This window comes from Lissotriton vulgaris, chromosome 3_1, assembly GCF_964263255.1.
Source record: "Lissotriton vulgaris chromosome 3_1, aLisVul1.2, whole genome shotgun sequence".
Lineage (NCBI taxonomy): Eukaryota > Metazoa > Chordata > Amphibia > Caudata > Salamandridae > Lissotriton > Lissotriton vulgaris.
This window is the reverse complement of record NC_141689.1, coordinates 1,850,775,054-1,850,797,803: the sequence shown is the minus strand read 5'-3', so window position 1 is coordinate 1,850,797,803 and position 22,750 is coordinate 1,850,775,054. Positions and strand designations below refer to the sequence as shown.

The following is a 22,750-nucleotide window of genomic DNA, read 5'->3' as shown; positions in this document are numbered from 1 at the left end:
TTATGCCCAGATGTGGGTCTTGTGTTCCTTGAGATTTAGGAATATAGCTGCACCTTGCGATGCCCGATAGTCTGAACGCACTCTGAAGCTGCTGGTTTCACTGTTCTCAGGCAACATGGCCTGGCAGTTTAGTTAAATGGTTCCTATTTTCAAGCAGGACCAAACATGATATGCACATGGCTTGTCTCTGGAGCGGCGCAGTTGACAAAATCAGGGTAATTACCAGTGGTGGAGATGAAGTTACCTTTTTGTTTCCTCAGTCGGGTAAAATAGCCTGTGGGGGTATCTTCAAACTTTTTTTTACTTTAAGCCCCCCCTTAAGTGAAATGTTTTGAAGTTGGGCTGCTCTCCAAAACTTTGTGACAAGGAGTGGGGGAGCGGGAGAGACCGGGCTGAGTGCAGGGGGCAAACCTTATGAAATATTGTCAGTGTTACTTTTTCTGAAGCGCATAGCACACATTATGTTAATATGCATTCGGGTAATGTCCTCTTGTGTCTTTGCAGCTGCTTTAACATGCTTTGTACGAAACAGAAAATAGCCAAAAATAAAGGGGCAGACCAGCAAACGAGAATAAATCACAGCGTCCGTGCTTAAATTGTGTGCTCTTGGGCTACTTGGCTTAAAGACATTAATATTGACAAAGCCAATAGCTCTAGCATTGCCGTGGCCAATTGGCTTTGTCAATGCTTGCTGTCTGTTGCTTAGTCAGTAGCCCCAGTTTCAGAACCATGCTCTTGATTGTGCCCCAGAAGTGCCCTATGAGCTATTAGGCATGGTCTGTTGGCTTAGTGGACTAATGTGTCCCCTGTAGAGGCCTGTGTTTGACCTATTGGTCACAGTTTAAAATCTAGGCCGGTCCACTCCGCATTTCATCCTTCTGAGGTCGATAAAATGAGTACCGCTGCGTTTGGTAACAGTAAACATCTGTCATTCAACGCCATGATATCCTTCTGGGTGAACATGCACTTTACAAATACACGTTCTGTTATTATGCTGTATCCTGGTTGATCTCAGAGTTTCAAACTATTATTGTATTTTTAATGCTGACTATTTTGCAAAGGGTTCCAGCTGATTCTGAGAGAGCTCTTAAGCCTTTCAGTCAATCAAGTGCATGAAAAGATTGTAAACAGTATATTGAAGGCCCATACATTGTATTAATTACAAGAATTGAATAGATTGTTTTAATTGGGGTACCTCCATTTGAGTTACTGCAGGTACCAGCATCTGATTGCAGGTTGTTGGCACCAGCAATCATTTTCTGGGACCTGGATAATTTTTCATTATTGGACTACGTCCCAGAGAGATAAAGGCAGAAAACTGTCAAATAATGTAAAACAGTGATAAAAGAAGAGAGAAAGGGCGAGAAAGAACCTCCAAGCGTGAGACGGAGAGGATGTTGTCAGTTGGTGGCAGAAAGAGGCATGCATTGGCCTCAAGGCTAAGCAGTCTAGGTGTTTCTCAACGCTGACCTTCGGCATTGCCGGTTGCAGGATACTGAGAAAAACCTTCGGTCCCTCCTTTTATTCTTTTGCAAAGGCGTCCCTGCGTGGTGGTTAATGCGGGGTGGGAGGATATGGCAATATGTAGTATTGCTTATTGGTGTGATACCTTTTCCAAAAAGTGACAGTACTTGCTTCTTGCTGGAAGGCTGCTCTGTGAGCATGGCTTTAAAGTGAACAGTAAGTGTGGGAGAGCCAAAATTATTGAACAGGTGAATTGCATTTTTGCAGTAAAAGAACAGATCTTGGTTTTGCATGAAGGAATTCATTGGCACTTAGGGATGCTTTTATAGTGTATAGATTTTACTTAGTTAATCAGATATTCTCCATTTTTTATTAGCAAATATTCATGATTCCTTTGCAGCGGGTGAGCCATGATCGGTCCAGTTGGATTCCTGTGTGTCCCGTCCCAGTGCACAGGACCCTTTGAGATCTCTCCTGAGAAGCCATTGTAATCTGCTTAGAATGTGAACATGTCAATGATGTTGGTGTATTAGGCTATAAAGCAAACACAAGGAGATGATGGACGGAGCACTGAAACTTTTCAGACACTCACCCCCAGTTACTATTAGATCTGGGTTTCCGGTCCAGGGAAAACCTGACTTTGCAGTTTGGGCTGGACTGTTCCAATGAGTAGCAGGGTCAAGACTGATTTGCATATGGCTCGGTCCAAACTGGGGTGGCGAAGTGAGCTAAAGAACGATGATGGATTCAATTCAGATTGGTGACTGGGGGCGGGGAGTGTCTGAAAAGTTTCAGCGCTCCGTCCATCACCTCCTTGTGTTCGATGTATTAGGCTATAAACCATAGAATATTGTAATGTGACTGGGCTACCTGGGAAAAACCTAACACTCCTAAGTACAGAAATGGCAACATGTGCAAATAATCCCAAGTAGTCATTGGGAAATCAGTGTATGTAGGGCCACGGGGAAGGTTATTAAATATTGAGAACCATTGAGAAATTGTTGACAATTCCTTTGGGTGAATTGGCCGTCTTAAATGCTTGTTTTACTGCTAATCTTTGGTAGTTTATCGTATGGAAATCCAGCAGTTTTGTGTCCTTTTTTGTTCGCATTGTAGTTTGCTTTCCTGCGTTAAGGAGTAAGTGGTCACGTGCGACCAAATGGTTTTGACTTTGCCTTAGGCATGTATTAATTTTGAATAGGAACTCATTTTGAATAGGCCAAGTTAGCTTAGGTAAGATTTGTGAAGCGCAGTAATCGTTGGCATTAATGTTGCATTCGTTTGTGTCCCCAGAATGTGAAAACCTTCGCCTCTTCAGACAGCCTAGCCAAGGTCCAAGAAGTGGCAAGCTGGCTTTTGGAAATGAATCACGATCTGCTCTCTGCGGGCAGCAAGAGACGACGCACTGGAGGCTCCGTCCGGGGGAACGCGTCCTCGAGCCACGCAGATGAGGAGCAGATGAACAGGGTGGTGGAGGAGCAGGCACAGCAACAGGCACAGCGGCAGCAAGAGGCGGGACACATCGTGAGGAATGGAGGTGGGCCCGGGACACCTGGCCACGAGCGGCAGGAAGAGAACAACAACCGCGTCATCTCGCCCGATGACCAATCCACCGGTGACCGAGGAGACCCGGACGACGAGGAGGAGGGTGCTGGCGAGGAGGAGGAAGAGGAGGAAATGGACCAAGACAGTGATGACTTTGATCACTCGGAGGACAGTGGCAGGGAGGATGCACACACGAATGGAGACTGCCTCTTAAATTCCAAAACCATCATGGGCTTGTCCATACACCAGCAATCACCCCTTTTCTACACAAAGACTAAGGTGGGTCAACTTTCTAATTATATACTCTGGTAAATCCACTTCCCTGTGTACTTGTGATGCTCCTAAGCGAAGCGACATGTTGGTAAGTGCCAATGTATGCACTCAGTCATTTGACTTAAAGCTCCTTTCCTTACATTTACAGGCGCTGGACTCTAGTGAGCAGAGTCCACTCGTGGCCCGTCGATGTTATCTGTTTTAAAATTGTACTACTACATCACCCCAGGAATATGCTTGCTCGTGTTCATCCAATCAGGGCCGACGAGGAGACCGTATTTTAAATCTGCCTATTGCAGTCATTACAATCCTCTAGCATTGGTGTATCTTGCATCCCTCCTTTAACTACAGTGGTTTAGCACCTAACCGGAAAGTTGATAGCTGTTTTCATTGTGCATAATAACAGTTTGTCAGTTTCTAACACTTCATCTTTCGAAGATCTCTTAAGTTGATGTAAGGGTTACATGCTTTTGGTAGGGATCTGGCGCCCTCAGGCGGTGCTTTGTCTTATCTGCAATCAAAATGTTATCCAGGATGTTTGATGGGGGTTTCGACCACGAGCATTTGTGCGGAATTCGTCCCTTAGCTATTACGTGTAATGAGTTCAGTTCACTTCAGTGGAAGTAATTTTGAAGGCAAATATTACCAATTAAAGTATTCTTTGAGCGCATCGCGGCTGCACATCAGATGTGACAGGAGGGTGCTACCTTTAGAGTGCATTGATGCTGTAGCAGTAGGTGGATTCACAAAGGCCAGCTGTGGAATCAACATGAATGTATTTTGTTTAAGCATTTCCGTATCAAATAGATTGCTTATACTCTCAAACTGCCAGCAGATTGTTTTTTAAAAATGTTTAAATTAAGATGGTTACGGTTGTAAAGGCTTTCCACAGGCTTTGGACCTGTACAGATTCCATTTTAGAGAAATATAGTCTTCCAAGTAATTGCAATACTTTCATATTGAAGATCAAACATTGATAATTTACATATGACTCCCTGATGGGAAGCAGTACCATTTCTGTAAATGCATTTGGAATTTTACTGAGAACATGTTTAAGTTACACTTGAAATCTGTGCAAGCTAGTAGAGTCTGAAATGTTTACATCAAAAAAAGAATAAGATTACAACTCAATTTAGTACTGCTAGGACGGAATTTATATTTGTTTGGGCAGGCGAGCTATAAATACCTTTAATCTTAGTATAAAACATTGCAGAATGTTATAATCTGCTGTGCTTGTGATACATTCTGTGCACACCTCCATTGTTCCCTGCTCTACTCATTAGTATGTGATGTCATGGCATGCTGGTGAGTCACTGGAGATTGCTTGGCAGTTAGAGAGAGTGGGCTGAGCAGAGAGGATGTTGCTCCAGTTGTAGCACTTTACTATGCATTCTGTAACCTCGTCAATAAACTGACAAACTGTTATTCTACATGAACTGGCTACCTGACTCCTACTTACCAAGACAGAATCTTTTAATTACAACACAGAACCTCAGTAAAACTTCTTTAAATGATCACAGTGTGTAGATTAAAAAATGTAGTCAGTACATCACTTGATAAGCATTTCAGGCCAAAATTGCACCGCATATATAACCTTCCTTTGTACTTGAATTAAGTGCATATACTATAAATGGCCATTTCAGTTACAGTGCCATGTAGGATTTAAGTTGAAAATTCTTTTTTTACATATGAATATCTTTTGGTGCTTAAGAAAGAGATCTATTTTGTGCCCAGCACAGGGGATCACCATTATGGGCCTAACCGCATATTTCAACCAAAATCACACAATCTCATTAGAAAGTGTGCAACCAAAAAGAAAAAATAACATTGAGATGCAATAGCATTCTAAGTTGAGCTGCAGTTTTGGACTACAGTCTGTATAGTGGTTTCATAAATACACAGCATTTGCTGGTCAGTCTCCGACATTTTAGTTGTGTTCTCAATTGCTTTCGCTACCCTGTAGCTCAATCGGGTATCTTCCTCTGGAACTCAAACTTTTCCTACATCTTAGTACATCCTCTCCCCGGACTTTTCAGCAGCCATGCACCTATCCATTCCTTTCCTCCATATATATCAATGTCTGAAAGCTTGGCGTTCTCATTATCTAGCTATATTTCTTCAGATTTTACAGCTGCATAGCGTAAATCAAACTGACATAGCTTTGTCAACTGAGGGGTCAGTAACATTTGCTTTTCTTGACTGTTGTCTATTCAGTATTAACTTTATTCCAAAACATTTGAAAGACCCACTGCAAGCTATTTAGGTCTTTTAAAATGTATTGCATACAGATTTGTAAGCTGTATGATTCCCCAGGCTGGATTGAATGACCGCCTGTCCGGGGCGAGATATGGCTTTATTCCTCTCATTGACTTCAACTGGGCCCTGGTCTGCCACACATCTTATTTTTATGGTTAATAAAGTATCTGGCATGTTGCAGATACATTTTATGTATTTTAGAAATTGCTTTCTCCGTGTTCTGTGGCGGAATAATCAAGTACATCACAATAGTTAAAGTCAGAACTGAAAATAGCATGTCGACCTCTGGTGTTGACAGAGTTAGGTTTGTGCTAAATCAGCTCCCACATCCAGCTCATCAAAACATTTAATCTAATTTCTTCACGCTAAATCTCTAAACTTGAAAATTGTTACCAAAGGATTTCCTTTGTAGCCACTAGTTCCACGTCGGCTTTGCATGCCTTGACCACTGCAACCAGCTTCATGTAGTTCTCGTTCTTTTTATCCACCACAAAGGAAATGCAGATGCGTCTTGCTGTCCATGACTAGCCTTTCAAAACGTATTGATGGTTCTTTCTTATGGTAATGAGACCGGTCACACTGAATCACCAAGTGTGCTGGACAGTAGTAGCCCTTCAGATGGGCCAAGGAAATATTCAACGACATAACCATAGAGATCCAGAAGGTATCTGTACCCCAAAGTAGAGCACCAACCTTTTTAAATTAGGTTTCAAGGACCCAATATTAGGTGTTTTGCCAGATATTAAAAACATGGAAGGGATACCATATGAAATAGAGCAACTCTTTCCAAAACGTACGAGTGTTGTTAGATAGTTAAGTACATCTTCTTTTAATCTGCTTTATTAATTTTTCAGCCTATATAACAGAATCCTTCCTTGTTCCCATTGAGATATCACATCATACAAGAGGTATACATTTAATTTATAGTCATACACATGTAACCTCTTCCTATGTAAAAGTTTTTAAGTTCATGGTGGAATTGTGCTCACCTCAGTTAGTGCTTCCAGGCTGCACTTTGGGGAAATTTGCACTATTCGTTAGAGCACACCGCAATGTGGATTGCAGCTCTCTGTAAAAAGAAAATACAAAAAAACGAAAGAAAGTGAATAATGATGCCATCATTTACACACATCCTTTGACCCAGTTTCCAAGCTTTTCTGATATGGTTATAAATATAGCCACCAGCGACTATTACCAGGCACTGTCACAAGAAGCTGAATTTCTTTTGCTGCTAAAAAAGTGCCACAGTGCAACTCTATGGTGCGGTGCAGGGGTGCATACGGATATATCCCTGCACAGCAAAGTGTATAATTTTCATTACACCTGGGCCGGTGGTGAGTCACAAATCCAGAATCCGACTAAGCGAGGATTTTTGTTGAGAGATAGTGACAACATGGCTTAATTAGCTTACAGTCCTTACCCTCCAATAGTTTCGATGCTTCTGTGGTTATTTTTTAATAGTGTGTGCCTGTGTTAAGTCTTTGCAACTTTAGAAGAAGTTTGAAAAAAATTATACTGGTGATACTTTATTAGGTTTGCTTTTCACGCTGATGTTAAACGCTGTTTGCGAAGCGGTTGCTAGAGTTGAGGCACATTATAAGTGGGTGGCAGCTCTGAAACGATGGCGGGAAGATGTACTGTAGTGCCCTATACCCCCTAGTGTTTAAGTTCTATTCTCTGCCAACAGGGGAAGTGATAGGAAACAGTGTTAATGACAATATTAACCCTACATTGAGATTAAAAAAAAAATGAACTGAAAAATCGATGTATTAATTTGCTCCTTCTGTGGATTTCCAGTTGATTTAGTTGGCCTTGATGAGCTAGCTGCACATGCCCTTAATTTGACAGCATTTACTTAATCCATATTTTCTGATAATAAGGTAAGAAAAGCGATTAAACAGAAATGGATGTCCATGTAAGCCCCACAATAAAAGGGAAGGTACACATAAAAATGGTAGTTACAAAATGCCTCCGATCTTTTGATACAGCAAACAAATGATGGATGGAATGCTGACAATGCAAACATTCTCCCCCAGTCAAAAGATCTGGGTTAAATCCATTGTTCTTCTGACCCCTACACCACCCCAGTTTGAACCCAGCCATATGCAGACCTGTCTTGACCTGTGCCCCATGGGAACAGTCCAGACCGAACAGATCTTTTGATGACATCATTCTAAAGTGCCATGCTGAGTGATATTTGTATATATTTGTTTATTTTTGCTGAATAATCTGTTTCCTGCTGCATTTTGACAGATAAAGAGTAGTATAAAGTAGGTAGTCTGTAAGCATGTACTTGTCCCTGAGGTTCTGGGTGACTCTGCCATGCATCTGGCAGAGCTGCAGTGTTGCACTTTGCTTCCATTGGGCGTCTCCTTGGTGTTGAGGAGTCCTAGTAATATCGTGGCAACTGACACATATTGGGCAGGTGCTGGCAGTCCCTTTTATGTAGGGAGGGGTCTAATGGGCATATTTTATAAAGTGAAAACTGGACTATTACGGGGGAAATAATAAATCATATTTTTCATTTAGAAGCTGAGAACTGCAATTTCTCTAACCTCGCAGACTTTACCTTAATCAGAGGATTTAGCTGTGTAACTAGCTGAATGTGAAATGATGACATCCACAGTAAGTGATGCTCTCAAAAGTAAAGGCCTATTCAGCAAAATGCCAGGACTTCCACTACGTCTTACACCCGTTTGTACTAGCGGAGCATGCTTCTAAGAATGTGGCTTATATTGTAGCTTCTATGAGGCTTTTCTTGGCTGTTGGGTAAATCAGTGGGCAAGTTGTCATTTATCACTTGTTCCAGGTCCTCCAGATGCATATTACACCACCTCAGTATCTAAGAGGTATGCCCTCTGTCCCTTGATAGAGCAAGCAGTCAAGGTTTACACCAGACTGTGACAATATGTTTGGAACCTAGACCCAGCATGACACAGTAATTACTCCTAATAAGATCTTTGTCCTGTCAGAGTTATGGCTTTAAAAATAATAGATCTTTATATGTAGGGTGGTTAACTGAGTAACCACACAAGAAACCAGTAGGTTTTAGATCCCTCTGTTGTAGAGATACAAACTCAAATAGTATTATTGTGCTTATGCCATAAGAAGGTGTAATTCAAATAACATTGGGGTCCAGCAACAGTCTTAGCCTATAGGTGTGTGTTAACAAGTTGTCTGCTATCATTAGAAACATTGGATCTCAGTTCTTAATATATTGTTTGATAGAAACCACACATAAGAAATCAAAGTGCCAAGACAGAACATTACAATATATTATGTATGATGTGAAATGTCCAACCTTCATCCTAGGTTCTCTGTAGTCCTGGCTACTAGTAGGGACACTCAGTAACCTGGAGCCCTACCTGTTTAGGATCTGCCAAAAATGTCACAAAGCCCCAACATATTTTACTCACCCTATAACAAAACAACCAGCAGGGAATTTGGATTCCACCCACGGTAAAATTAGGATTTTACTGTGTCAAGTGGCTGGGTCTCAAGTCAAAGTATCGGAGTTAAGTTAACACGGTCATCAAAGCCACAATGTTTTGTGACAGGGACATTCAGTTCAGGGGAATACCAGTTAGCGCTCCAGTAGGTCTCATAACTAAAGGGCGATTAATGGTTCTAGGATTGTTGCCGTCCTCAAGTATGGCCCCCTGGTGTATCAAAGTTTAGGGTCCCGTACCTCATGCAGGGTTGATCATGGTCGAGCTTTGGTGGGGAAGACACTTCAAGCAGGGAATGACTTGTTCCTGAGCAGGTCTACAGTCAGTGGTAAAAAAAGTCCGGAAAAAATAGTGTTGTTCAAACCTTTTTTTCTGCAGCACAAGTGGAACTTGATGATTGAAGCTTCACATGGATTTCACAGGCCCTCGCAGGTTCGTTAATGGGCCCTTCAAGGAGCACATGGTCATTCCACAAACCTGCATGAAGGTGTAGGACAACATCCACTGTGCACGGAGGCACTGCTTACCCTGCATGCTACCCACAGCGTTTCTAATAAATTCACAGTTGGTGATTATACTCCTTTCCTAGAAAATAGACATTTGTCCTCAACTGGAATCTCAACTGCAACCAACTATCAGTCTCCCCGACTTATTGTGAGGGTCATAAGGCGCCTGCTACTGTATTTGGGTAAACACTTTGAGTATACCCTTGGTTCAGGCTGTGCTTATGTAATGTAAAGAAAAAAAACATGGATTACTTACAGACGACTCTTACATAACCATGCACACGGAGAGATATAAACAAGGTTATGCTTCCTGTGTCGCCTCAACGTGCAATGCTTCCCTTTCTTCTGGCAAGGTGCATAATCCTTGGAAAACATTGCTTATTATCTATACTACTATTATAAAGAGAGAACTTGCACCTTTTGGCCAGGTAAACTCGGGAACCACAGCGCCAATCTACAGACCCGATACATCTATGAAAATGTCAGGGTGTGTAGATGGACATAGGCTATATAAATTTTAAAAAAAGGTAATTTAAAAAATTAAGTTTGTAAACAAAGTAGTCCCTGAAAGTAGCGCCAGCTGGGACCTAGTGCTGGCCGCTACGCTACGTGCGTGATGACAAAGGAGGAGGGCGGTGCAGTGACGAGCGGCTGTGCAGTGAGGAGCGGCGGCACTGGTAAGGAAAGGGAAAGTGAGACTGTGTGATGCAGGGGGAGGCAGAAGGAGGCAGCAGTAAATGAAAATGTCGGAGCGCGAGTGAGTCAGGCCGGGAGGGGGGCGCGAGTGAGTCCGGGCGGGAGTCGGGGCGGGAGGGGGGCGCGAGTGAGTCGGGCGGGAGGGAGGGGGTGCGGGAGGGGGTCGGGAGCGGGTGTACTGACCCCAGTCCCTTTCTGCCCCAGGCAACGCTGGGGCGGGCTGCTAGTACTGTTAATAAAAAAAACACTCGATGCAGCAATACTGTCAACTTATTGTTTAATATCTTTACTAGTTCTGATGGCTAAAATTACAGAAAGCTGTGTTAAGACAATTATCAAAATATATATATATATATATATATATCTATACAACTATTATAAAGAGAGAACACAAACCTTTTGGCAAGGTAAACTCGGGAACAACAGCGCCAATCCACACACCCAATACATTGTTGTAATCCTCAGGGTGTGCAAATGGACATAGGCTATAGAAATTAAAAAAAAAACGTACATTTAAAAATATAACTTTAAAAAAAAGTAGTTATCTGAAAGTAGCGCCGGGCGCGACGCTGACGGCCACGACGTAGTGCTGGCCGCAACGTATGCGATGACGAGGAGGAGTGGCGGTGAAGTGAGGAGCTCGGGGAGGAGCGGCGGCTCAGGTAAGGCTCTGGGACACGGGACGGGAGGGAGCCGGTGCGGGAGGTTGGCCCGGAACAACTGCGGTAAGGCTCAGGGTCTGGGGGCAGCATTTCAGGCTTGCGTGCACTCCCGCCCCGGCCCGCCACAACATTGTCGGGGACACAGACAATGTCGTGGCGGGCGGGGGCCGGGGCGGGAGTGCACGCAAGCCTGAAATGCTTCCCCAGCCCCCTTCTGCCCCTGGCAACGCTGGGACGGGCTGCATATATATATATATATATATATATATATATTTCTGTTCTCAACACTTACCAGTCCGGTTTCCGGTTCAGTCTCCGTTCTGAAACCAAGTTGACTGCTGCCAACAATGACATCTGGATGATTATGAATACCTTGTGCTCTTCTGCCCTTATTCTTCTTGAACTATCAGCAGCTTTCAACATGGGATCTCATGCCCATTTCCTGAACAGATGTTCTAAGGTTGGTTCACAGGGCAGCATACTCAGTTGGTTCACTTCCTTCCTGAAGTGATGTACTTGGGCAGCCTCCATTGCCCACTATGGGGGTTCTAAGTTTTACACAGTCAACAGTGCGGCTCCCATTGGTTCCTCATTGAGCCCTCACACTATTCAATCTCTGTGCCTTCTGTTGCTGAACATATCGCATCTTATGATTTTCTTTTCTATTTTTACGTGGAAGATACTAAAAATATTCTGCATTTGGATGGAAAACCTGAACTTCTTCAGGACCAATTTAAAAGCTGTCTTTGATCCAGTGGCCAACTGGATGAATTATGTTAGGAATTTCTTCCATACTAGGAATTGGTGGCCCAAGTCTTTAGGTGTCTGTCTAACTCGATGTTCCAATGTGCATAATTTAGGGACATTTTCTCATATAAAACTTTCATTTGAAGCTTGTATCAATAAACTTAAGGCTACCTGTTTTATTTTATAAAATGAAGGGTTTGAAGAAAATGATCTCTCTGATTCATCCAGGAAAATATTAGTGTAGTCGCTCATCACTAATAGGTTAGACAACTTCAACTCTTTTTATTGGACTTTCCAGACATCTTTTCTATAGGCTTCTCGTCTTATTTTAGGTCTTAAACATATGCACCAGTATTTCTGTCCACTCTGGCACTATTCATTAGTTACCTGTATGCAAATGTTGCCTTTTCAAGGCCCTCTATTTTTGTCATCGAGCCGTGCATGACTCTCTGTACAAAAGCTGTATCCGCACTCCTTTCTCTCAGTATGTGCCTGCCAGACTTTTTTGTTCCATCTCATTACACTATAAATATGGCTACATTTGAGACCACAAGGCAGACATAATTGTGAGAAATTCTCAAGTACATGGTTCGATAAGTGACAATCTGAATCTGGTAGGGTAAGCTTTAGGGTGCCTTGGTAAAAACTGTTTGACTTGTGTCTTTACTTTTTGTGTGAGTGGTTTTTGAGTTTGAGGTCTATACTGTTTGGAGTTGTGTGTATTGGGTTGTTATTTGACTATTTGCTTGATCTTTTACGAGGATAATTCAGGTAAAGAGAAGTCTGTCATTAGTGGCGGTGGAACACCTTTTTGAGTGGGGTGCCAGCCAATAATGTTGCCTCACTGAAAGTATGGTTGATATATAGCAGCCTGTTTTTGAAAACGCAACCAATGCTGCCAAAAGAAACATACTACAAAGGTGCCTTTATTGTTCATTCTCCATTAAACTCTTTCAAATTTTGTGGGGGTGCTGCACCACCACTGCACCATTGGTTTCAGCACCACTGACTTTGGCCGGGGAGGGAGTCAGTTGAGCATTTGAAGTTTGGGTTTGATAGGGGAAATCTTTTAAGCCTTCAGCTGCTCTGGCCACAGCATTGAACACGTTAAGAGGAAGCGATGATTGATTTTGCAAAGCCGGTGATGAGAGCACTTTTTAAAGCAAAACCAAAGGGGATGATGAACTGAGTGTTGAACATTGCAAGCACTCACCCCCAGTCAACTGATCTGGGTTTAATCCATCATCATTCTTTAGCTCACTCCGCCACCCCAGTTCAGACATAGCCATATGCAAATCATTCTGACCCTGTGCCTCATGGGAACAGTCCAGCCCTGAACTGCCAAGCTATGTCTTTCCTGGACCGGAAACAAGCATCCTGGGACCGGTTTCTGGCATTTCAGCCGTCATCAGCCAGGCTAGCTTGAATCCAGTGGCAAAGTGAGCGAGGGACCCACGTCTGGGCATACCCTGCCAACTTAGGGCGAACAAAGCCAAACCAAAGGGGATGATGGACGGAGTGTCGAACAATGCAAGCACTCACCCCAGTTAACTGATCTGGGTTTAATCCATCATCGTTTTTTAGCTCACTCTGCCACCCCAGGTCAGACATAGCCATATGCAAATCAGTCTGACCGTGTGCCTCATGGGAACAGTCCAGCCCGACCTGCCAAGCTATGTCTTTCCTGGACCGGAAACAAGCATCCTGGGACCAGTTTCTGGCTAATCAGCCGTCATCAGCCAGGCTAGCTTGAATCCAGTGGCAAAGTGAGCATGGGACCCAAATGTCTTTTTTTTAAGGCCATCTTGAAGTGAGCTGGTGATTTTACAATTGTAAGCATGTTTTGCCTTTGTTACAAAGAAAACCTGGTCTCAGTTAATTTTACTGTGTTCAATAGTGTTTTATGTCTACTGACTGTGCACTTTACCTTAAAAGTACAGAAATCAATCCAAGTATTGTGAACCAAAGGCGTAACCTGCACTAAGAATAGTTGGCTGATGTAGGTTGATCCTGCTTAAAGTTGGTAGGGCCAACAGATACACACATGCTTCTTTAGAGAGACATCTTGTAAAACTTAGAGCATGTTGTCTGATTATAATATTCTGAAGAAAGCCATTAAAATTATTTCAAAACACTGGCCACCTTAAGAAATAGCGCAGGTCTGGGACATTACTATTTTCATACATCATATTTCCATTTTACATTATTTAAACTGTCTAGCATCACTGCTTGTTGGTTTTATTGGTTGATCACAATAGCATTAACGCTTAACTAGGCATTGGGTTAAGAAATGTTTTACTTTAGGTTGGGATAACCGTGATGAAATACTGTGTAAAGTATCCCAGTGTAGAAAGGGTCTGCTATTGAGTTCTGTGGTAACTGGCAGGTCACTAGTTCTAGACCTTGCGAGATCAAAAGCATTAAGGTTGCTTATAAATCGGGCTCCAGATTTGATGGTATTTATTGGTTTAGATATTTGCATCTTTAATTATCTATACTAGTTTTTTGCTGTTTCATCTGTGTTTTCCGTATTTAGTGTTTATTTTATGAAAATAGTAACCGGAGGCTAGTGCGTTTCCTCATTTGTTCGACCATTCTAGGTACACTTGCAGGTGGATGCCCCCGTGGTCTTCAGGGCTATAGGAATCGATATGTCATGCTCCACTCACATGCAGACCACTCATGGAAACGGCTTAAAGCTTCCGCTTGCCGCAGTTTTTAACCACCTTGCATTTCAGTCTGTACAGCTATTGGCCCAGCAGCCCTGAATGACAGCATCATGGATCAATAAAAAGAAGACGTGCTTCAATATTTTCCCATGGTTAAAAATAAAAGCACAGAGAAAGAGAGGGTTTTTGGCTGTAATTATTATTCATCATTAATCAAGAACTTTGTTTTGCTGTGCTTTGAGATGGCAAAGTCAGACAGAGTCCGCTCTTTTTAAAAACAAGTTATTGTTGGTCTGTGCTTGCTTTTTCCTAAAGAGGTGGTTGATTTTAAGTGAGCATGGACTGGCTCAGAGTTATCAAATAGACCTAAGCTGCGAAACTTGTAAGTTATACAGACACCTCACTTATTTTACGGACAAGGTATATTCCCGAGCATTTATATTAACAGGATTTTGTCCTCGAGTCCAGAAGCAGCAATAGACCAATAAGAACACGAAGCCCTCTGCTTTCAAGGCTTCGAACGGAGAGCACAAAGTCAGTAAATGCACTTGAAAAGTGTGAGCAATGCACTCTATAACCACTAGGGGGTCACATTTGCACGAGTGCCTGCTAAACCCTTTGCAGAGGATTGTAAAGGCTGCTATTGGCACCTTTCCTATTGCTATTGCTGTCAGCTTTGATAGAAAGCTTTAACTCACTTGGTTCCTTACTCGATGCTACTGCAATCTGATAATCGAGTAACAGAGGCCATGGTATGCGTCCCTGCACTTAACATCCCTTGAGTGTGATATTTATGAGTGAGAGTGCTGTAATACTTTACAGCCTTGACAGGAGCGTAAGTACCCAGAGTGGTGGTGTAGTATGGAAGTGAAATAAATATAGGAATAGGGAGAACTAAAAAACAGTAAGGGTAGATAATCCCCAATTCTATTTTTTTTGTGTGTAAATGTTGCCTTGATTGGTTTTATGTTTTAGTGAGTAAAGGTTATTTAGCATCCGTTATGGCCTACAGCTGATCCTTCTAGCCCCGGCTAAGTCATGAACACCTCCTTTCTAAAATTAATTTGTGTGTGTGTGTATATCACGTAGTGGTGATACACAGCGGCAGCCATTACCGTGTACTTGTGGTTCAGCCACACTGTCCTATTGAAAATGAATGTATTGATTTGCATACAAGCTTTGACCTCCTATAGACGGATTGCCACAATATGTGACAAATCACTAGCTCAATCAGCTAAGGTCCTGCCAATTTTCATGCAGATACTTGCAGGCTCAAAAAGTTAAGGGTCAGGGATCATACTTCAAGTACTTTCCCATTTTAGCTCCCATAGGAAATTTTACTCGCACTTACAGCCCAATTCAACTAATCGATTTACACCAAAACAAAACTTAGGTTGAAAATGCAGATTTATTCACAAAGTATGGTTTGTTGGTTTTGTGTAAAAAGATTCAGTAGTTTTGGAAGTATTAGTGTTTTTAACCCCTTCGATGCTCATGACGAGCTCAGCTCGTCATGCAGTACACTGGTCGTGTGCTTATGACGAGCTGAGCTCGTCATGTTGTATGGGGATCTGAATATTTCAGCACCCAGCGGGAATTGCTCTAGCAGCCAAGGTGTTAAAAAGGTTGCTGAACAGGCTTTTACGGGTTAACACTGTATATCTCTCCCATTTTATCTTGCGGGTAATGACTTGTGGTTCCAATCCATCACATTTTGAAATGTTATTGGTTGGATAAGGGCTGTGAATTGAGTTTTGCAAGAAAAATACCGTACAACGAAAAAAATGCACCGGAACTTACAGCGGCTCCAACATTGAATTTATCCACAAAAATATGGGGAGGCCGACTGTTGGTGTTCTGTTTTTGTGGTTCTTAGAAAGAGTGTAAAAACTTGGAATAATTGGGTTCTCTTCCTCTAGAACTTCTGCCTGTGTTTTTTTTAAAATCCACTTATTAGTCTAGGTCTCTTCAACCAGCATGCTGATCTTTCTCCTTAATGCCTCAGAAGGGTCATCTACGTATCCTGTAGTTCTGCAGATCTTCCTGTAGGCGCAAACAAGGTAGGCTTCAGTGATGATATCCATTGATTAAATGTTGGATGACCCACCATTCGTAATTAATACTGCAGCAATCCAACGTTGGGTGACGTTGACCTAGCCAAGGGCATCAGAGGTCGCAGAGTTCCTCAAAAATGTTGCCTCATGATTCTGGTGTCAATGCAGTGGTCCCCACCGAAGATTTTTCTGAATCTTTATGTGCTGTGAAGATGAAACAAAAACCATTCAGGAACACAGGCAAGAAGACTTTTGGCTCTTGAGACAGATATGGTGTCAATGCCGTGGTCCCCACCGAAGATTTTTCTGAATCTTTATGTGCTGTGAAGACATACAAAAAAACATTCAGGAACACAGGCAAAAAGACTTTTGGCTTTTGACACAGATATGGTTAAAAAAATCACTTCAACAACTTTCCCAGCTGTCCCACAGTTGGCAAAGGTGTCTTTTTTGTAAAAGAAAAAAAATTGATCACTTTCAAATTATGTTTGAGTGCTAAACAGCTAATGAAGATCGGTGAAGTGGTTTTGTGAGGGGAATCCGTTAAAAATGTTGTTCTCACCTTAGAGTGTACCAGTTATCCTATGCCTGTTAAAACCCATATGTGTCGGGGTTGGTGCTGCCTTGGCCCGGCTCCGGGGAGTAGCGCTTCCACCGGGACCCCCCGCAGGACATGACCACGGTGCGGATGAACTCCCGCCCGCACAGCTTCACCCCACTCTCACTCGAGCACGTCAGAAGCTGAGGCGACGCCGAAAAATAACAGGGCGAAGGCCGATGGGAGTAGAAAGGCGAAGTGGGCCATGGTGAATGACTCAGCAGGCTAGGGGGGCGCGGGTCCTGTCCCTGCAGCTCCGACGCTTCCTCAGCTCTGGACTCTGCAGAAGAGGGAAAGCAGCGGCCCGAGATCACCGGAAGTATTAACACTCCCACCCGGACCCACAGTGTGGCAAGAGCGGATTGGCTGCCAGCTAGCCGCGTCACGTTAACCTTAACCAATAGAAATACTCAATGATTTCAAGGATGGCTAGAGTGGATCTGGTGGCACGGTAGGAGTGAAGAACATCCCTATCAGCCAATACGTGAAAAGCAGAGCCTGCGTTGCACAAAACCATTCGACGACGGAGCTGGCCCATTGTAATCGATTGGATGAAGGCATAACACGGGACATCGATGTTGCAGAAATTAAAAAACAAAAAACACCAGTATGTGAAATAAAGTGTGCACATGACGTTGCTATTTATTTTATTTATTTGATGCGTTTTTATATAGATAAACTGCGTGTGCATTCACAAAAAGCAGGAGAGGTGCCTCCACACGTCCACGTTTCTCCGAGGCGAGGCAGAAATGCCTCGGAGAAAGGATTGTCTTTTTCAGATTCGGGGGCGTGGTTTTCGTTCTCTCCTCTTCCCATTGGTGGAAGGTAAAATTCCAGCCAATGGGAAGAGGAGAGAAAGAAAACAAGAAAGAAGCTTAAAAAAACGCCCTCAAATCCGAAAAAGACGGGGCTTGAACCGAGTGACGCCCCTCTCCTCCAATGGCTGGCCAGCATTTACTAGGCCAGCCAATGGAGAAGAGGGGCGGGTTCCAAGCCCCTTCTAAGAAACATTAAATCTTCGGCTCCGCCCACTGCTACGCAGTGCGATGGTCCTCGACCTAAAAATATGGAACAAATGTTTGTTATGGAGGGCGTATGTAAAATTGTGATTACGGACAATGGCACACACTTTGTGTTCAACCGCATAAGTAGAATTCTTGTCATCCAGAAAGTCTTGAGTTATAATATGCCATTGTACCACAGGCGTGACCCCTTTTTCATTGCTGAAGGGCATGAAAGTGCACACGCTGTTTCCCTTGTGGTTGAGAAGAAGAACCCACACAGGCAGCAGTTTAGGCCTGGACAGAGATAACATAGCCTCAAAGGTGTCAGTACAACAAGCGAGCATGGAGCAACATTTCTACAAAAACACGGTCAAATAGTGGTAGATCTAAAGGTAGGGGACTGGGTTATGATGAAAAATCCCATCAGAACTAGGAAGGGTGAGTCGAAGTTTTCCGCACCTGTAAAAGTGGACAAAGTCAGTAAAGGTGCTTCACTTGTAATGGGAAAATGTTGGAACAAGACAGCTAGTGAAGCTTACACCAGAGCAAGTGAATATCATGCGCAAAAGGAAAGGCCCTGTTCAAAATGGTGACTGGGCACAATGTTTATATCCCACAAGTGCTCAGCTAGGCTGTTGCAACAGAGTGGAAGGTAACCATATACATTTTGAGGAGGGTTCTTCTGGAAGTCTTGATGTGCCAAGTTACCGGTCGTGGATGAGTTCTGTGGGTTCCCCTCAATAGAAGGGTTCCCAAGAGGTTTGACGATTTTATGCTTTCGTAATAGCTATATTGACTGTATTTGCTGTATTTGCGCCGAATATGTTCTATTGTTGCACACTGTGACTTTCTTTAAAGATGACGTTTGTAAGTTTAATTTTACCCTTCAAGGTTAGTTTTATTTTTCATTTTTATAGGTGGGGGGAGAAGTGATGTAATATAATGCATTTTTAGGCGCGTTACCATGGTATTGTCTCTATGCGTGGGTATGCATGAATTATTATTTGACCAGGCACACATGCTACACAAACGGTCAGGGAAGATTCCTGGCAATGGTTGGTATGCCGTTGGGATCTTTTCTGGCTGGATGTTCTGCATCGTGGGTTTCCATTCTTTGGAATAAAGTATTTGTTCAACGACCTACCTTTGTGTGTCACCATTGATTTTTACCACAAGGTTTCCCCTAGCTAACAATATCTGTTCCTTGTTTGTAGAGTGTGACACGATAACCCAACCTGCCAGTTATTGCATAAAAAGTGATGAAAACCCCAATTTTATGTACATATGCAGACAAGAGTGATTGTCACACTGTTGCTTAGGAAGCATGAAACAGATGCAATATTGGCATTATGGGGTGCACGAAAAGTCAGATACATAGGGTTATTATACATATGAAGTTTATCTCTGACTTTCACAACGATGCTGAGCAACATTTGGAAGAGAAGAAAACTTGATTTCCTGGTTGGGGCTAGGAACGCCTATAAACTGTGAATACTAGTGGAAGTACACAGTTACAGTCACTTATGTTTGCAGTGACTCACCTTAATACTCCCAAAATATGGAACTTTGAGTAATATTGAGAATGCATTACCTCATTCTACAAGTTGATGAGCGCAGGATAATTTATAACCACCAGATGGGATACACGACCTGAATTGTGGGAGTGGTAATGAGTTAGTGTGCATGGTGTGAAGGATACTGACAAACTTTTCATGAAACACTGGACCCTGAAATCTGGCGCGTAATAGCGGGATCCTCTATGTCCTGAAGATAATCAAATCTTTTATACTGAATGAAACATATTGATCAACTAAATAGAGAAGCACAGTTAAAGCTTCTCGTAAATCAAGTTTCATTTTAATGTAGCCAGTGGTCCCTCAAATGCATTTTTTTGTGAGGTATTACCCAGAGATAAATTTAACTTTCTGTGACAAAGGGGAGCCAGATATCCCCTTATGTCCAGAGACTCCTCAAGGACGTTTAAACACATTCTCCCCTTCTTTTATACAGCAATCGGAGAACTGGAAACTACCAGAGACAGACAGGGGTTTTGCCGATACGGAACAGAAGGAGGAACACTGTTACTTTAACTGGGCAGTGCTAGAGCACCACCCCGCCCCCAGAAGTGATATCATCCAGGAAGTAAATACCGATGGCAGGATCAGACTGGGGTGTTCATCACCCTGAGGCAGAACAGGCGTACGGAGAAGCGAGGGAGAATACGAGGACGAGAGCGAAGAAGGCAAGAGCGAGGAACGAGTGGAGCAAGAGACAGCTGGTGAAGACCAGAGAGCGGAGGCGGTTCAGCATGCTGCAAAGCCGGGAGGCCAACGACAAGGTGTATCGCCTAGCCACACTTCAAGGGAAGCGTGGCTCACCCAGGTACGTTCCCGTATAGCGGGCTGGGCAGGCAACAAGTTTTTAAAAAACCCTAGTTCCTTCACTCGACCGTTCCCCTTCACTTCCCATGGTCCTCGCACTACCAGCACTCTGTGTAGTCCGTCCTTAGAGCTAAAAAACCTTGTGCACGTGTGATATCCTCACTTCCCCTCCCCGTCACACTGTACCATAGAGCACCCGACTGAAGCAAGTCTACCTTTTCTTTTTCTCTTTTGAAATCTTCTGTGACGGCAACAACGGCCGAGTCAGAGACTACACCTCCCAGAACCACTCGGGGCTGGAGAAGAACAGGACGAACACCGAAAAGAGCGTCCATTGGGATTGATGTAGAGCCTCTCCCTTACTATCAGAGTACCTTACGGCGACGAAGACTGTTAAAACCAATAAAGCCATCCTTACCTTGTAGCCCTGTGTCTGTGAGTCTGTTCACCCCGCAACACTTTCTTTTGTGAGATTCTCGCTTAGTGTACCCTGCCGTCACTATAGACTAAAATACATGCATTTAGAATATGTGAGTGCTCCCTCCAAAAGTGGGTTTGAGTCCACCTGGTGTTAAGTTACTCTGGGTGTGTGGACTGGGTGATAAAGCATGCCACATCACTAGTGAGTGAAAGAAGCATTTCCCCCAGACAATCGTGGTTGGCAGTAGGAATATGCAGGTTTCTTCCTCTAGCAACAGACCTTTCTTCTTTTCTTGAATGCTAAGTGGTACCTATAGTCAGCAGAAATTTAAGTATCTTATCATGAAAAAACACCAAACTCGAAACACTCTTGAGTCACAAATGATTTGAGTCAATCGAGTGGCCATTTAAGGTGCCGGAATACCATTTGGTTTTTGGCTTTCAAATCACTTCTGACTGAAGAGTTACATACTGGTAAAAAAAAAATACAACAGCAAACACATTAACAAGCAAAGATCAAGCCCTTATGCCCAACCTGTCTTGCCCTAAAGCTGTGCACAATGGGGGTAAGCTGACAGCAGTGGATATGGTACAGGGAATGGCTACAGGCCATTCTCAGTGCCCACCCCCTTAATATAGTTCCAGAGACAGGACCTCAACCCAGCTCCTTATGCGCATGGCCTAAGGCCATTAGCCGTGGTCGTTGGCTACAGGCAGTGGGTTGAGCTGAGGGCCTGGCCACCGGAAGGCTGTCTTCCTAATTATTGATGTGCATAGCCAAGGGCTGGTTGCTGCAGGGATTGGCTAGCTTTGGTGAGTTGGGCAGTGGACCTCCATATAGGCCAGGCCTTGCTCCCAGCTCCTTCTGAGCTTAGTTGAAGAATGCAAGGTGTGGGTTTGGGCGCTCATAGTACATTAGATGCAGGACCTGGCCAAAGGTCAGCCTCAGCAATCAATGGCCCTCCAGCAAATCCCTGCTGTGCAGTGGTTGGAAATCAAGTAAAAAAAGGAAATTCACTGCAAAAACAAAGTTAAAAACTGAGAAATGGTCTTTACTCAAACACGAGAAACCACTGAAGTTTGCCAGTTATTGTTACAAGCACACACCACAAGCAAATGCCAATTTGCAAACAATCCAAAATCAAAAGAAAAAAACATTGCGGTTGAGGTAAGTTATGGTGGGTGTCAACACTAAAGGGCATGCAAAGCAGGGTGGAAAATGAACTAAATCATAAAAGAACAATGACATTCACTGAAAAAGCGGTTATGAGTTGTCCGTGTTTTAAAACCCTTATTCTGGCAGTTTCAGTAGTTTTGAGCGCTTTAGCATCAAGCATAGCTCGCCTTTTAACAGATTTTTCCAGTGAATATATCATCTATGTGCTGAGTGCATGGGTAATTTATTGCCTCTGTTGAATGTGGAGAGTGGCCATGACTCATGATTGGCGCATCCGTGAGTATGTCATGATTCCCTTCCCCTCCCTCAACAGAGGTGCTAAAGCTAATATTATATTCTTCGTATCTGCATGTATGGTTTATGCCATGCTATTTGTTCATGCCTACTTGTTTTATCAAAATGTATTCAACTACTGGAAAGATGAAAGAAATTACATATGCCGGTATGGTGATCCAGTGATCAGGGATCGATAATTCTTCACAAACAAAAGCCCATTTACACTACCCAACTAATCCCTACACTGTGGTTCAGTGTTATGCAAGTTTATGCACAACTTACCAAAATACTCAATAGAACATGTATTTCTCCTTACAATATGTATTATTTGTGGCGATGGATCATAAAGTTGAGAAGTTGCTAGCAATAATATGTACCTATCAATACTACTAAATAATAACAGACTCAGTGTGAAATTTTTAATTTTGATCGTAAATAATGTGAAGGAAAGAGCTCATCAAGTACCGTCATACAATGCAAATCATAGATTATCACAGAGAAAAAGTAATAGCAATGTACAGAAACTCATGTCAAATAAACAATTCATTGAAGGAGTGGATAGGCAAAGAGAAA

At 43.0% G+C, this 22,750-nt stretch overlaps 1 protein-coding gene across 1 annotated transcript in view; it reads left to right on the top strand.

The window, feature by feature from the left end:
• Positions 1-22,750, top strand: part of FBXW7 (F-box and WD repeat domain containing 7) — a 786,853-nt gene that overhangs the window by 405,036 nt on the left and 359,067 nt on the right. Inside the window, exon 3 of the mRNA XM_086962297.1 lies at positions 2,758-3,288. Coding sequence (XP_086818423.1) covers positions 2,827-3,288 — 462 coding nt within the window. The 5' untranslated portion in view covers positions 2,758-2,826. The remainder of the gene's footprint in view (positions 1-2,757; positions 3,289-22,750) is intronic.